Genomic DNA, 17,125 nt, shown 5'->3' with positions numbered 1-17,125 from the left:
CACTTTCTCCCCGTTTTAATATTCAAGTCCTATACCGTGACATATTTCCCCACCATTTTGGAATTTGTCCTTGCTTTTTTTTTCAGTTATAGGTACTTAAGTATATATAAGCAATTACAGGCGTAGGAGACTAGCCAGTGTAATACCATCACCGTCCAAAGCTGGGCACCAAATGTCAAAGGGTGAGAAAAATGTGCAGCCAGACCGGGACTCAAACCCGGGGGCCTCGTAATACTGTTCTGATGCTCTATTGACTGAGCTACACAGCCGTCTACATAATTTCTCCCTGTTTTAATATTCAAGTCCTATACCATGATATACAATACCGGAATTCGGTCTAGAGTAGAGATCCGGGCTAGTCCAATTTGATGTGATCCTAGGAAATATTGAGATACTTTTTCATAACCTTAGGACGGCCAGCACATATTTATGCAATCTCGCCAGGCATATATATGTTTTTGACAACAGAAAATGAGTCACTCGACCTTAAGCTATTTCCGGAAGAAAAGAAAATGAAAGTAGAAATGCTAAACTTGAAAACGAAAGCCATATTTGATTCGTAGATAGTCAGGGGTCACGCGCAGGGGTCACCCCGTCTGGACGCTCATGGACTTCTGTTTTTTTTTTTTTTTTTTTTTTTTTTGCTATTGGAGAGTCAATTTTCAGCACTTTCTAACAAACTGAAACTGAGACTACCTGAGCTTTAGTACAGCATGTCAGCTTTTCATCTACAAAAAGATATTTGAGCTCAAATAACAACAAATCCCAAATGGGTCCGTCACAGACCAATGGTACACTGATAATTTTGGAACTTCATCAAATCGCTCAAAAGGTTGTTTTTGATATTGTCTGAGAGTGTCAGTATATGCCTTGGATGTAAGATATAACCATATTTGAGAACTGCAGACCTAGACATTTCAGAAATATTTTCAAAATTAATTTTGTTTAATAAATGTTGATTCTATGGAAGCGTGAAAGGGTAATCAGACGCTAATATGTTTTAATACGTTAAGGCTGTGGAAAGGATATGGGCAAAACTGCATTTAATTTAGCATATCTGTATTAAACTACATACGCATGTTTAACAGTTTCAAATGCTTTAAATATGTCAAAATATAACTTATTCAACTAATAATATCGAAATTCTTCTCCCTTTCTTTTCTGAGGTGAAGGTCACGATTGACTGGTTTACAACATGGTCATTCAATTTCATCAGCAGCTTGTTAAAATAAATGATGGAAAAGTACCGGTCAACATCAAAATGCTTCCGGTGAATTGAAAGAAAGGCAGAGAAATGAATTGTCGACTTATTTTTGGGATATATTATAACCCTAAAGTACGTCACTTGTATAGTTCTTTGAAAACATGTCCCCAAAGGCAAAATTCGCAACGTTCGAAGTTGAAACTTCACAAATTTATGTGCTGGTGTAATCAAAAATAAACCCCCAGATGTGCGTTTAAAGGTGCTGATTTGACTGTGATTTTTTTCTAAACCAGGGCTCCAGATAATTTTTTTGGCCAATGAGTATTTACTCAACATATATTTTGTGAATGAGTATAATGGTAAAATCTGAAATTGACTACAAGTAATTTTACTCTTGAAAATTTTTAATTGTGAAAAAACCAGAAATCAGTTTTATAACATATTTATTGGGTGTAACACCCATGCATTTGTTTGCAGTTTAGTTTCAATTCATCATTTTTAAAAGTTAATTTGCTTCTTTTTTTCCCATGGCTTGCTTTGGCTTCACACTCGCTACCGAATAAAATAGAATATTCAATATACCTTTAGCTATGTTTTGGGGATCAGTTTTGTTGGTTTAAAGAATGCATAGAGTGTTTGTTCACTTTTTTACACATTCTTAGAAAGAGACATTTTTGTTTATTTCGCACCGGAAATTGATATTTTAAATCGACACCGCTTTAAAATACACTACCGTACCATCAATATTAATTCACAACTATTTGATATACACAGACATTGAGTGTAAAAAATAGTTTAACCTAGGTTTATAGAGTACCATTCAATGCGTGTGTATGTTCAATGTGGGAGAATTCATGCTGACTGTGCTCATGTTACATAAAGCATCCGGACGATTCAGATTTTGTTTACGCCAATAAAAAGTCATTGCGTGCGTTTCTGTTATTTCATACAGATCTACGTTTTTATCTGCTTAAAAATTATCAGACATGCGTATACGCATTATTTCAAAGCGTAATTTACGCTAATACACATCTTATCTTGAGCCCTGTAAACAATTTTACTTACCGAGATGTGTAGATATATGAATTTACAGGCGATATACTGATTTATATATGATCTGTTAATTACTGTGTGTGCTCATACTGGGTGAAGTTCTGTAAAACGGCTTCCCTTGACACTTTTGAGTATTAATATCTAGGAAGTGTCTAGCCGTCCGGTAACCGGACGCCTAGCCTGCGTTCTAGCCGTCCGGTTACCGGACGACTAGCATATCCTCAGGGGTTTTTCTAGCCGTCCGGTAATTGATTTCTTAATGAATTAGTAATGATTTTATATAGTTTTAAATGTTATTTACTTAAGATATCAATACTTACCTGATTTTTCAGTCAATAAAAAGAATGAGATCGTGTTCGTACACAAATCCGTTGACATTCTATTTTTAGAAATGATAAAACATTTTTCGCCGAACGTCCATGTTATTTGACATTATTTCGAAATAAAATGGATTAATTATAAACGCTTAACTACTGTTTTACTAAATTTCAGTAAAAGTTTTGAACATCACACTGCCGCTATTGAATTTAAATATCATTTGAAACAGTTATTCATTAAAAAATATTTGAATACTATAATTAATATATATAAAATTGTAAGTAGAATCTATATCAAAACTGTTTTAATTTTGAAAATCCAGTGAAAAAGTTGTTAAAATTTTAATATTCCGAAAATAAAAGCCATCAGATGAACAGATTTTAATGAGTGACGTCACGGCGATCTCGCTATTATTGATTTCGGCAAACTTCCGTTTTAATTATCGGCTGATTAATGCAGTGATTTATTGTAAATCTTCAATATGTATTCACTCAAAATTTTGTTTGCAGATAACTATCGATATCTTAAGTAAATGACATTAAAACTATATAAAATCATTATTTATTCATTCGGAAATCTATTACCGGACGGCTAGAAAATCCCCCGAGTATACTTCCGTAATCCTAGCCTAGACTCATAAGGTTGTCTAGGAATACGGAACTTCCGTAATCCTAGAATCGGAGGCTAGGATTACGGTACCGTAATCGTAGCCACTGCCACTAGTAAAACCAACATGAATATTTCATATTTTCAACAACTGATGACAACACCTTCGTTGACAGCAAATGGTGTAAAATTATTAAAGGGAAGTCACCACTGTTAGTCAGTTTGATTGTAATTACATTTGCGCGCTTGTATTAAAAATCGTTCAAATGCGCGAAATTATGAGAGATACAGTGAAGTATATATTACATTTGTGTTTATCATACAGTACATAGTGCTCAATAAAATTAAGCGTAACTATAGTAACATTTCAACACTTACTGATCATGATGGAAGGCGAATCCAAATTCTTGGCGATATAGAATCTCAGTGTCGCCGCTTTAATATGCAGTGGAACACACATGGGACATGGAATTCAACCCATCCAAATGTACAGTGATTAATATTTCCAAGTCTAAACACCCTTACAAAACCACTTACACACTACATGGGCAGACACTAGCAACCGTGAGTGATGCAAAATACCTTGGTGTTAGCATCACTTCAGATCTAACCTGGAACAAACACATAAACCAGGTCACTTCAACAGCTGGTCAAACACTTAACTTCATTAAGCGCAATATTCCCTCCAAACAGCAAAATATTAGGGAATTTGCCTACAAAACCCTTGTTAGACCACAACTAGAGTACTGCAGCTCAGTGTGGAGTCCACATACACAGCTCAACATACATAAAATCGAGATGGTCCAACGCAGGGCCGCTCGATGGGTCATCAGTGACTATTCAAATTACAGCAGTGTCACACACATGTTAAAGCAATTGGGGTGGCGTTCCGTTGCAAACAGAAGAAATGATGCCAGGCTACTGATGTTTTACAAGATTGTCCATGGACTGGTTGCAGTGCCAATGTCATCTTATATTTTACCCCCTACCCGGCTCACTAGACACATGCATTCCCTATCTTTCCGGCAAATTTAAACACCCTGTAATTATTACAAGTTCTCTTTCTATCCGGCTACCATCATTCTCTGGAATTCTTTGCCGGCTGACATTGCTCAGGCACCTACCCTGGACCAGTTTAGGCAAGGGGTAACCAAACTGGGCCAGGACTTCTGAGTGACCAGGCTGTTTTTAATCTTTTTACTGTACATTTCGCCTTTTTATTAGCACTATCAGCTTTGTCTCAAATTCTCACAAATGCTTTATGTATTACTTTATTTCTCCTGTACATTCCTGCTTTTAAACTCTTGTGCACAGACGCGCACCTGCATAAAATACTCGCAAGGGTGTCATGCAGTATTTATAGATAGATAGAACTGCCGTCTTTTTATGACGTAGACAACATCTACTAGATCTTGTCTACACTACTTTCCGGGTATACTGTTTACAAAAACTTCTTTACGGAAATGATCAAAAAGTTAAATTTCAAATCAAAAATAAAATTTGAAAGAAATATCATCTTTCAAACTAGAACCGTAAGACGATGAATCCATTTACCTTTTAAAACACTTAAAATGCATTGCACGCTGAGCATGCGCATTTAACCTGCTCGGTTTTGCACGCTGGGCATGCGCATTTAACCTTCTCGGTTTGGCACGCTGGGCATGCGCAGGAGTACATTTATTTGCGCGGCAGCGCACGCTGCACGCTGAGCATGCGCAATAACTATTTCTCGTTTATGCACGCGTTTCTAACCGTGCAACACGTTTCACTTTTCGCCTTCTCGCGTTATCACGCAAACTCGGGGAACAAACACGCAGGCGCCACTGTAGCTAGAGCCTTTATATTTGGAGTGTGATATCAAATTTGTTATGTCTGCTGTTATTGTTCAAATTAGTGCCCTAGGTTGAAAACTGTGTGTGACATGTATATAATATAGGCTTACATAGAGGAAACCAAATATACTTGAAGTCTTGTACATAGGTGAGTGCTTTAGGGTCAATTACCCTCTTGTTTAAATGCAATATAAATACATTTTAGCACATGCTTCGTATAATAATTTCTTCAATAAATATTCTTTGATAGTTTTATCTGTGCAAAGTTTGCAAATATTGTGTTTATAAGCTTACCTGTGCAATGCTCAGGAGAGTTATTGTGATCACTCAATGTCCGGGGTCCGTCGTCTGTCGTCTGTCAACATTTAGCTTGTGTATGCGATAGAGGCTGTATTTTTAATTGATCTTCATGAAATTTGGCCAGAATAATTATCTTGATAAAATCTTTCGTCGAGTTTGAATATGGTGTATCTAAGATTACAAACTAGGTCGTCAGACCTAATCAAAGAAAAGCCTTGTGTATGCGACAGAGGCTGTATTTTTTAATTGATTTTCATGAAATTAGTCAGGATAATTGCCTTGATAAAGTCTAGGCAGAGTTTAAATACAGGTTATCTGGGGTGAAAAAGGTAGGTCACTGGGACAAATCAAAGAAAAACCTTGTGTATGCGATAGAGCTGTATTTTTAAGTTGATCTTCATGAAATTTGGTCAGAATGATTGCCTTGATAAAATTTAGGTCATGTTTGAATATAGCTCATCTGGGGTCAAAATCTAGATCACTAGGTCATATCGGAGAAATACTTGTTTAAACTCAATAGACAACATTTTTGGTCCAGTCATGAAAATTGGCTAGCATATTTGTTTCCATGAAATCACCATGTTTGCACTGTTATGGTGTGTTTCTCAGGAGATCAACCTAGGGTCATCTTGGCTCTCTTGTATTGCATTTAGGCAAACTTCCTTTAACATACAAATTATTAAAGCTACATTTAAAGCATTATTTCCAAACCTGAAGCGTTTAACTGTTAATGTTATGAAGCAACTGGTTGCTCAGGCGCAGCAATCTTTCTTGGGAAGAGCCAGTACAGGCCTCTTAGTTAGGTGGGAGACATTCAAGAGCATCTCTTACCTGGACCGGGATTCGATCCATGGACCTACTGATTGACAGTCAAGCGTATTACCACTAGACCAACGACACCGTGTTGAAAGACCTGTGCAGTTTCAATTTGTTCTATTTTACAATGAGGGACAAAAACCTTTATCCCAAAATATACACTTGAACCTCATCCCTGCTTGACAGAATTGTGTCACACATCTTGACTTTCTTCTTTTTTCCCGTTCATTTGTTGTGTATACCAAGGTTCCAAATGACATTCTGGTATTCTTAGTGTTCTTTAATTTCCCATTTCTTCAATTTCATTCTACAGCCAGGTTCCGATTTCTATTTCTTGTTGCAAACCAGGTGTCATTTGAAACGAAAGCAATCAACAATGAAAAGAAAATCTTTACACATTAACTAAATGTTAAAGCATTATAAATGCCACTCATTTCCTTTTCCAAATAACCACGAATATTGTGAAATTATGTTTGAGAGACCAGCTTTCAACCAAGACAGTTCGATAGTATACCGAGCAGAGGTCTGTAGAATTACAGCATTGAAACTATTATTCTTTATTGCTTCTAAAACATAGTAGAAACAAACGGATCTCGGAGGCGTTTGTCTGGATGGCGATGAAACTTATTTGATTGTCAAAAACATTTAAAAAGGATGTGTAAGGGAAGCTCTTATGGATGGCGACACATTTATAAAACAACTTCTTCACCTTCGACAAAAGCAAAAGAGTACACTCAGTTGTAGTAACTACTTATGTTCGTTCGTCATGTGAATGTAGAAAAATCCTTCCTGTTTAGTAATCCTTCCTGTTTATAATATACTGTATAACAGAAACTGATTATATTATACAAGGCCATAGTATATTTGCAGCACTTTTTCAATTTTATTGCTATATTTTATTGTGTCATAGTAGTAATACAGGTAATAATCACTTTTCGACGTTAGGTTTTACGATTTGCTAGCATATTATTTCTTCAAATAAACACATCAATCTCAGAATGTCTTATTACAGGCCACAACAACGTCAATGATAACTTACTATGTTTACCACACAAAGATTTCTAACAGTATATTTTTGTTTCACTTTTGCAGACAACTGACCATAATGGCGAAAATCGCCTTTGGTTCAGGGAAATTTCTATAAGAAATTCAAACCGTTGTCCCTACAGGCCGCAATTTCAAAAAAGGAAGGATAGTCACACAGGATTGACTTTACCAAGAAATATTTCTTAGTTTTATAGGTATGAAAAGCTAAACGATATTCAGTGTGCAATACTGATATCATGGACTGAATATATTTGATTACATTGGTTCATCAGTCGTGCAAAAAACTATGGCTAATCGATCAAAATTTAAAAATTGGATTAAGGCTGGATTAGGTGTTCTATATACTAAAGAAGGCATTACGCCTTTTGTTTATGATGAAATACAACAGTTCCAGCAGAAATGTTTGAGTGACATTTGCAACAACAATGGACTTGTTTCTGGGACCACATGTTCTAGCTGTTATACAGAAAATGTTATTGTTTGTCCTACAAATAGAATATGTAATGTGGGACGTGGGACATGCAAATTTCATAGAACTTCTGCTACACAATATCTCCCATTTGGCTGCCCTAAAAAGATATGTCATAATTTCAAAAAAGAAATCCAGAATGCCCATCGATACTACGGGCCATCATATAAAAACACTGATGCCAGCCAATGGTGCAGCAATCCGTGGGAGGTTGTGAAATGTTTTATGCCTCCAGATGGATACAAGGATGCGTCGAGTGCAGGAGAAACGGATTGCAATGGAATCATCAGTGTAATCATAAACTATAAGGCATTTCAGTCGAAAGTTAAAGACGACCTTTCTAAGAAATCCAGCATCTTTGAACAGGTAAGTCTTTATGACTATAAAAACGGTTAGATTTTAAGATATACTGAGAATATATGGTATGTGTCTTTCTTAACTCCAGTTTATTCAGCAAGATGGAAAAATGTTCATCCATGCCGAGGCGCTGCGCATGATGAAATGTTTGAATGGTCATAAGATATTTTGAAATGATCCAGTTCAAAGTGCATTAAAAAGTAATCCGTCAGCAACTGCCTAGTAAATGTATGGTTGCCAATGTATAAGACCACCATTGTTACAAAAAGCCCTATTTAAGTGAAATAAATGGGTAGTAGTAGGATTAATGTTGTGCCTTCTGATCATAAGTCATTAGAGTACGCATTGTTGGTTCGTCAGTCGGTCCCTCAGATGGTCCATCCAGTACTAGCTCGGTGTATAACACTGCAATCAGTTAAGAACTTTTCACATAACTTGGCACAGCTCCTCTTTATAACAAAATGACGTGTTATACACTACATTCATGACCTTAGAAAACTATAACCGTGACATGTTTCGCACTCTATCTTAAATATAACAAAATATCTTTAAGAGCAACCATTGGACACAGAATGCAGCCAAACAATATAATAGCAGGATCGCATTTTTCAGTCTGTTCATGAAGTGCAATATCCGTCTAGACTTCTATCCCTGGCTAAAGCTGAACTCAAGTAGAGAATTGTTGAATGGACATCATGATCCCGAAGGTCCAGAAAATATAACAACTCTGAATCTTTTCGGGGAATCTTTTCCCCGTCGACAAGCGGCACTTAAAGACCAATGTCGTGATGGTTTTAAGATGATTTCTGTAAAACACAAATTGCAAGGAAGTTAAACAAAAGCAGACTCGGTTTGATTTAGTTTTTCTAATTCCCCGCCAAGAGTGGTGGGGGTTATGGGGATAGTCTCTGTCCGTACGTCCTTCCGTCTGCCTTCCGTCTGTCCGTACGTAACACTTTCATATCCGTTTCATATCTCCTAAACCCCTCGAAGGATTTTTCATGAGACTTGTGTCAGATGATACCTAATCAAAACGATGTGCAGAACTCATGAGTCAGCCATTTTGGCTGAAGGTCCAGGTCACAACTCAGTGTCAAAGATTTGAGTCTTCCATTTTGTGTCCGCTCTGTATCTCCTTATCCCTTTAAAGGGTTCATATGAAACCTGGGTAAAATGATCACCTCGTTAAGATGATGTGCAGAACTTATGAGTCAGCCGTGCCGGCTCAAGGTCATAGTCACAAAGGTTTGAGCCTTTGATCTTTTGTCCACTCTGTATCTCTTAAACCCCTTGAAGGATTTTCATTAATCTTGGGTCAAATATTTACCACATCAAGAATTCATGAGTCAGCCATGTCAACTTAAGGTCAAGGTCACAACTCAAGGTCAAAGGTTTGAGCTCTGTATCTCTTAAACCTCTTGAATGATATTCATGAAACTTGGGTCAAATGATCACCTCATCAAGATGATGTGCAGAATTTATAAGTCAGTCACGTCAGTTTAAGGTCAAGGTCACAACTCAAGGTCAAAGGTTTACCATTTTTCTGTCCTTTACAGTAGCGTGGTATTTAGCTGTCTTCAGACTGCCTTGTTGTGAGAGGTACTGGAAAGTGCAAGTCCCCCCACCCCTCTAAAACCGGCTGATGTAAAACTCCATTACAAAGATATGATCAGAAATAGACTCTGTGATCCCAGGGTCACACTTAGAAAGAAAGTAAAGTGTTTTGGAACATTACTTCAAATTCAATTACTATTAGCGATACTTAAGGTAGGATGTCAACTATTGAGACTAAGGATGACTTAAGATAGAAATTGAGCAGTATACTCTCATAGTCAGTATTATTGCCTAAATGGGTCTAAATGGATGACTCTTTGCGTTTTGTTTTTCAGAAGGAACACCATCAAGGGCGCATTCCTTTCGAAAACTACTTTTCCTGATCATAAGATTTTTTCTACAATTAAACTTTTTATTATAAAGAATTACGTTTAAGCCAGTGCTATGGGCATGAGTAGTGTTGCATGTTTCATTACCTTTCCTGATCACACTCAAATAAACCGAGTCTGCTACTATTTTGTTTGTTTCATTAATTGCTTCCAAATGATCTTTTACAGATTTTACTAAATACAAAAATTAAAATCGAAATACTATTAATTTTAGGTCGTTATGTCAAATGTTAAGGTTATGGTTGCAGTTAGACTCAGAATATTTTTCTATCAATAATTTCAAGGCTTATTATGGCTTTCTCGAAATATCGGTGTTAGTTCAGATTTATGTGTTCGGCCAAACTTTGAATACAAATTTACCCTAGTGGCCATGTAGTAATTGGTTTAACAAGGCATTGTTATAAGAATATAACTTGTAGACAAGTGTAGATTTTATCATTATCATTTATCATTATGCTGTATACATGGTATTTGTAGAATAACAGACTTTAGAAATAACTTGACATTACGACGTGTTTAAATGAATGACAATCAATTGAAGGGTTCAACAGTCATCATCATTTTAATTAAAACCTACATACTAAATAAAGTTGAATGGCTGATATTATTGAACTTTAAGCATACATTAACCGTTGATAAAAACGTGTGCATTTTATATATCTGTTTATATATACATCAACCAAAAAGTCAAACTGAACTCATAACAAAGGAAGATTGTATGTAATTATTTAACTTTAAATTGCTTCTGTATATGCCCAAGTTAAGTTATGAAGAATTACATAGTTTTCTCAGAATGATATCTTTTGTTTTCTTTTAATTTCAGTAGCATCATACACCTGTGGTTATACGACCTATTGTACAGTTTATAACTGTTAAAATTATTTGCTTTTTTGCAGCAGTTGAACATTCTTAAGTCCTAAAAAACTAGTAATAGAAAAATAGATATTAAAATTCATTTTTAATCAGTATTTGTATTTACAGTCTATCGCTCTTATTATTTTTTATCATAACTTTATTTGGTCAATCATAAAGTTTGTTTAATGTATTATTATTCAGATTCTGAAACAGTTTTTGTGACATTTATTTGCAGTGTAGAGAGATAGGCAGAGCAGTTAGACATTCTTCACAATTAGAAATAGAAGATACAGATCTACAGCACTATTTTAGTGTCTTACAGAATCTTCTGTCAGATCCTGCATATTTGTCAGCTAATACCGATGCGCAGAATGCTAAAACGAAATTATTACAGGTTGGTGTTATTTTAGATTTTTATTTACAAAATACATGTCCATATCCTTAGCCTTATTCACAGGTATTTAGAAACACAACAACACAAGCATCATGTCTACCCGAATTTGAGGGAATCCACTGAATTAACAACAGTTTATCAGTCGGTCACAAATAATGTTCAAGGTATTTGTTCGATTTAAACGAAATATCAACGAAATGTAAAATAAAAAACATATACTAGTACCAATAAAATCTGTTAAAATTCCCATGGAAGCAGAGAATACAACAAAGCAGAATAATAACGGACTTGGAATGTTTTAAAAAATACTCCGTTGCTATTATGACACATAAAAATGCATGTATTGAATTCAGCATGCATCTAAGAAAAATATTTATTTTTTAACCGTTAAAAGACATGTTGATATTCTCTTTTTAGCTCACCTATTACGTAGTGACAGGGTTAGCTTTTGTGATCACCCTTCGTCCGTCGTCCGTCCGTCACAATTTCCCTCTAAAAACGATAGATCTAGAGACCTCTTTTTATACGCCTGTTTGAAAAAAGGGACGTATTATGGGAACGCCACTGGCGGGCGGGCGGGCGGCGTCCACAGACGTTGTCCAGAGCATATCTTCTTCATGCATAGAGGGATTTTGATGAAACTTGGCACAACTGTTCAACATCATAAGACAGCGTGTCATGCGCAAGAACCAGGTCCCTAGGACTAAGGTCAAGGTCACACTTAGAGATCAAAGGTCAAATTCAAGAATGGCTTTGTCCGGAGCATATTTTCTTCATGCATGGAGAGATTTTAATGTAACTTGGCACAATTGTTCACCATTATAAGACAGAGTGTCATGCACAAGAACCAGGCTTCTAGGTCTAAGGTCAAGGTCACACTTAGAGGTCAAAGGATACAAGAATGAAAACTTTGTCCGGAGCATTTCTTCTTCATGTATGGAGGGATTTTTATATAACATGGAACAAATGTTCACCACCACGAGATAGAGTGTCCTGCGCAAGAACCAGATCCCTAGGTCTAAGGTCAAGGTCACACTTAGAGGCCAAATGTCAGATACAAGAATGACTTTGTCCGAAGCATTTCTTTTTCATGCATGGAGGAATTTTGATGTTACTTGGCACAATTGTACACCATTATAAGACAGAGTTTCATGCACAAGAACCAGGTCTCTAGGTCTAAGGTCAAGGTCACACTTAGAGGTCAAAGGATACAAGAATGAAAACTTTGTCCGGAGCATTTCTTCTTCATGTATGGAGGGATTTTTATATAACATGGAACAAGTGTTCACCACCACGAGATAGAGTGTCCTGCGCAAGAACCAGATCCCTAGGTCTAAGGTCAAGGTCACACTTAGAGGCCAAATGTCAGATACAAGAATGACTTTGTCCGAAGCATTTCTTTTTCATGCATGGAGGAATTTTGATGTTACTTGGCACAATTGTACACCATCATGAGACAAAGTGTCATGTGCAGGTCCCTTCCTTAGAATTACTTACCTTTGTTTTAACTCTAAATAGCTTTTATTGTAACTTTTTCAATACTAGTCGTAAGAAAAAATCGAGACCACTTTTCTGTAGTACAACATGCATGTTAAATCCAATTCTGAGGTGTATTTTGACCTCTCTCTACCTGGTAAAGATTTTTGTTTTGACTTATATTTTTTGTGGGGTGGGGTATTTTTTTATTTATTTTTTTTTAAATATTAACTTCCCTTAGTTGTTACTATAAATAACTTATATTGTAACTTTTTTATAATTGACCGCAAGGAAAAACCAAGACCACTTTTCTGTGGTACAACATAGATATTACTTTCAAATTCTAGGTTATTTTAATGTATCTCTACCTGGTTAGGAGTTTTTATGTGGATTTAGAAAAACAAAAATAATACACAATAGTTACTACCACAAAATTAAAATTCCATTTGCAAATACAGGTGCTAGTGTAAAGAAATTTGCTGTGACGGGCGTATATTGTGACATTCTGACGCTCTTGTTGTATTTGATTTTAATAAAACTTGCACACAACTTGTATGGGCATATAATCTCGGTTCCTTTCTAACACAGGCCAGATCCCATCATGGGTTCCAGAGTTATGACCCATTTAAGTGTCAGAATGTGCCATGTTTGTTTTGTAAACATGATAGAGACATCATTTTGCAATCGACTTTATCAAAACTTGCACACAACTTGTATTGGCATCTCGATACTTTCTGAAAACCGGCCAGATCCCATCATGGATTCTAGTGTTATGGCCCTTAAAAGGCCAAAATTTCCTAGTGTTTGCTTGTCAACATGATGGATACCACATTTTGCAATCGACTTTAATCAAACTAAGACGCATCTTGTATTGGTCGAAATATGCTATGTTTCGCTTGTGAAAACGTTAGACAACATTTACAATCAACTTTAATCAAACTTGCACATAACTTGTATTGGCATAACATCTCGGTTCCTGTCGAAAACTGTCCAGTTCCTGTCATGAATTTTAGACTTGAGGCCCCTTAAAGGTCCAAAATTTGCAATATTGCAGTCATATAGAGACTTTATTTGTGGTTTGATTTATACAAACTTGCAAAATGTTTTCAGCAACAATACATCATGGACTCCATGGTGAATTTGTCTGATCCGATCATAGTTCTAGAGTTACGGCCCCTGATTGACCCATAAAAGAGGCAAATGTTGGTAATTTTTACTTTGTGAACAAGATAGATTTTAAGCACATTTGCACACAACTTAAGTCATAATAAGATCCCGGTTCCTTTCGAAATCCGGCAAGATTCCATCATGGGCCTAGGGTTACTGCCCCTAAAAGAGGCAAACTTTTCTATGTTTTTTGTTTTTTCTTTCAGCCATAAAGAGGTTTCATTTATGCTTGATTTGATACAAACTTGCACATAATGATTATCTTGATGATTTCTGGGCCTGGAGCGAAACTACGTCATGTCGGGTCAAATACTAGGTCATCAGGTCAAATCAAAGGAAAAGATTGTAAAAAATCTAGAGGCCCCATTTATGACCCTATCTTTATAATACTTGATCAGAATGTTTATCTTGAGTGTTCCTAAGTTTGAAACTGGGTCATATGGGGTCCAAAACTAAGTCACTCAGTCAAATCAAAAGAAAATCGTGCTATCCCTATTGTTCATTTGATGTGCATGTGTATCTGAAATATCGTATAAGTTTTCATCTGGGTCATGCCGGGTCAAAAACTAGGTCACCAGGTCAAATCAAAGAATAAGCTTGTCTACACCCTAGGGGGCACATTTTTTATTCTATCTTCATAAATTTTGTTCAAAATGACTTTTTTCATCAAGTCTTAGATAAGTTTGTATCTGGGTCATGTAAGGTCAAACACTAGGTCACTAGGTTAATAAAAAGAATGTTTGTTTACACTTAAGATGCCACGTTTTTTGGTCCAATCTTACTAAAATTTGGTCCGAATATTTGTTTTCATGTAATCACTAGGTAAAACACGTTTATACTGTTATGGTGTGTTTAACAGGTGAGCGACTTTTTTGGGGAATTTTGGAATGATACTTCTCAAATATTGCTTTAATTTACTTTACCTGAAGCTTTGTTACAATAAGTGTCAGAACAACATCTCTTATACTCAAATAAATATTTGATCCTCGCAAGATAAATTTAACACGACCAAATATTGAAAGTAAACTTTATCTTCTTGAGGCAGCACACATATAATGTGATAAGTGATAATTCATATATAATAGGGTTTATATTATTTTCAACCTGAAAGTTTAACACAGAACTGTTTGTACATGTAGAAACAAAATATAGATTTATTCTATTAAGTGGTTTTCATACTTTCAAATGTAAATCTGGATCTTATTTACCTTTAAGTATTCATGAGCACAAGAAATATCAAATAAACACGCCATATTCTAACTACTTATTGGAAATTACTTGATACATTTCAACGATTACTAACGGACTTTATTCCAGCTTCAAAACGATACTTTAGTCATTGGTAAAGATGATATCCGGAACGTGCTGGATGATGTTGCCAAAACAGTTAAAGATAAAATCAGGACTGAAATAGATGAGCAAAAAAAGGAAGCCGAAAAGATAAAATTAGAACTGATCACTATCACAAACAAGTCTGTTAAGGCAATTGACAATCAAGGAATGCTATCACTTGCTCAACTAGACAAAGCATTAGAATCTGCAATTGATGATTTAAAAAAGCAAACACGGGAATCGCTTAAAAAAGTACAATCAGAAACTGATGTTGCTAAGAAAGAGATACACGAATTTGCTGATAAAGGGGTTGACAAGTTAGAAGTCGAAGCCAAATTTAGAGTGAAACAGATAGAAGAGTCTGCTGATAAAGGCGTTAAAACGTTGGAAGACAAAGCCGAAGCTGGAGTGAAACAGATAGAAGAGTCTGCTGATAAAGGCGTTAACAAGTTGGAAGACAAAGCAGAAACTGGAGTGAAACAGATAGAAGAGTCTGCTGATAAAGGCGTTATCAAGTTGGAAGACAAAGCCGAAGCTGAACTGTCAAAATTGTCTGCAAAAGCGGATGAAAAATTAAAGCAGATTGAGGAATCAACGACAGGAAACAAAGAAGATCAATACAACAGGTCTAAAGAAGGTATGTGATTTTAACCTTTTTTCGGCTATTCGTATAGGGAGTTGTTTTGAATGTTTAAATTGTTGTTTTATATATGTATAAATTTCAAAACGAAAATACTCTGTACAAGGTAAATGTCTATGAATTAGATAATAATACGGATTTCACATACCTTTCCAACTGAATTTAATAATAAAGAAATTCAAACTAGTTTCACATATCGTCATCTCAGTGTATACAAATGTGACGTGACTGTCACAGTGATTGTTGTCTGTTTAGGTATAGTTTAAAGCATTTTATAAAATGATTTTATTTCGCTAATAAAGTATAAGAACTACCAAATTTCATTTTAAAGAATGGTAATAGTAGTATATATTTATGATGGTACCAATGCACTTTGACCTCATTTTAACTCTTACATGTACCCTTGACCTAAACTGACCAATGATGACCAATTCAAAAATAGAATAACACAAAACAACACAGGTTTTGACAACTTAAATACTTCTGCCAAAATTCTGCCAAAGGCAGCAATGTGGCAGTGTCTGCCACAAAGGCAAAATTTTGGCAAAACTTTGGTAAGTTATTTTAATTGATAAAATGTAAAGGTATCGGTTTTATTTTCAATTAGTAACTGCCTTATTAGTTTTTAAATAATTTTCAATACATATAGTATAAATGACTTTACAGAATAAATTATATTATTATATTATTTAAAAGGAACAAAATTTACTGATAATATAAATCTTCTTTATGTTACAAAAAACGGAAAAAAAAATGATAATGGCTACCTGTTAATCTTCTGGAAAAATAAAATCAAAGTTTGTTAAAAGTACAGGGGTAATTTAGATATTCATAAAGCAATGTTACCTTTATTACCTAAGAAAGGTTTAACACTTCCAGGATATAACTATAGTGGACAAGGAAATCCCTTGGATAATGGACCTCCTGTTAATGAATTAGACACAGTTTGTATGGACCATGACTTTTGCTACGGCAGTGGTGTAAAATGGTATATGTGATAAGCAAATGCTTTCCAACTTAAATAACACTCAATTAAAAAACATTTTGAGGAAAGATTGTAAACAATTTAGTTGTAAAACCAGCAGTTAAAACGAAATAAAAACTTGGACTTGGACGTAGGTCGTCGGGAGCTGGAAGCTCGACCGGCAAAAAAGTAAAAATACAGAAAAAGGCTGTAGAGTATTTGCTTAATAAGACCTCCAAAATAACATCGAGTGATGAACTAGCGGAAGAATTACATAAACCAATTAAACGAAAATTTCTGAAATGAAGAGTGAAAGTTAGTGATATTGATGATACTTGGTCTGCTGATTTAT

The 17,125-nt window shown here is 35.4% G+C and overlaps 1 protein-coding gene across 1 annotated transcript in view; it reads left to right on the top strand.

Moving 5' to 3' along the window:
- The window catches only part of LOC128551708 (myosin-2 heavy chain, non muscle-like), a gene marked incomplete at its 3' end in the record, with an annotated part of 41,571 nt that extends 24,774 nt beyond the window's left edge, over positions 1-16,797 (top strand). Inside the window, exons 2-5 of the mRNA XM_053532624.1 lie at positions 7,222-8,011; positions 11,036-11,194; positions 15,155-15,806; positions 16,689-16,797. Of these exons, the coding sequence (XP_053388599.1) occupies positions 7,463-8,011; positions 11,036-11,194; positions 15,155-15,806; positions 16,689-16,797 (1,469 nt within the window). The remainder of the gene's footprint in view (positions 1-7,221; positions 8,012-11,035; positions 11,195-15,154; positions 15,807-16,688) is intronic.
- Between the last annotated feature and the right edge of the window lie 328 nt (positions 16,798-17,125).

The sequence above is a fragment of the Mercenaria mercenaria genome, unplaced genomic scaffold (assembly GCF_021730395.1).
Source record: "Mercenaria mercenaria strain notata unplaced genomic scaffold, MADL_Memer_1 contig_1578, whole genome shotgun sequence".
In the NCBI taxonomy this organism is placed as follows: Eukaryota; Metazoa; Mollusca; class Bivalvia; order Venerida; family Veneridae; genus Mercenaria; species Mercenaria mercenaria.
Note: the sequence above shows the minus strand (reverse complement) of the source record. Positions and strands in the feature narration are given on the sequence as shown.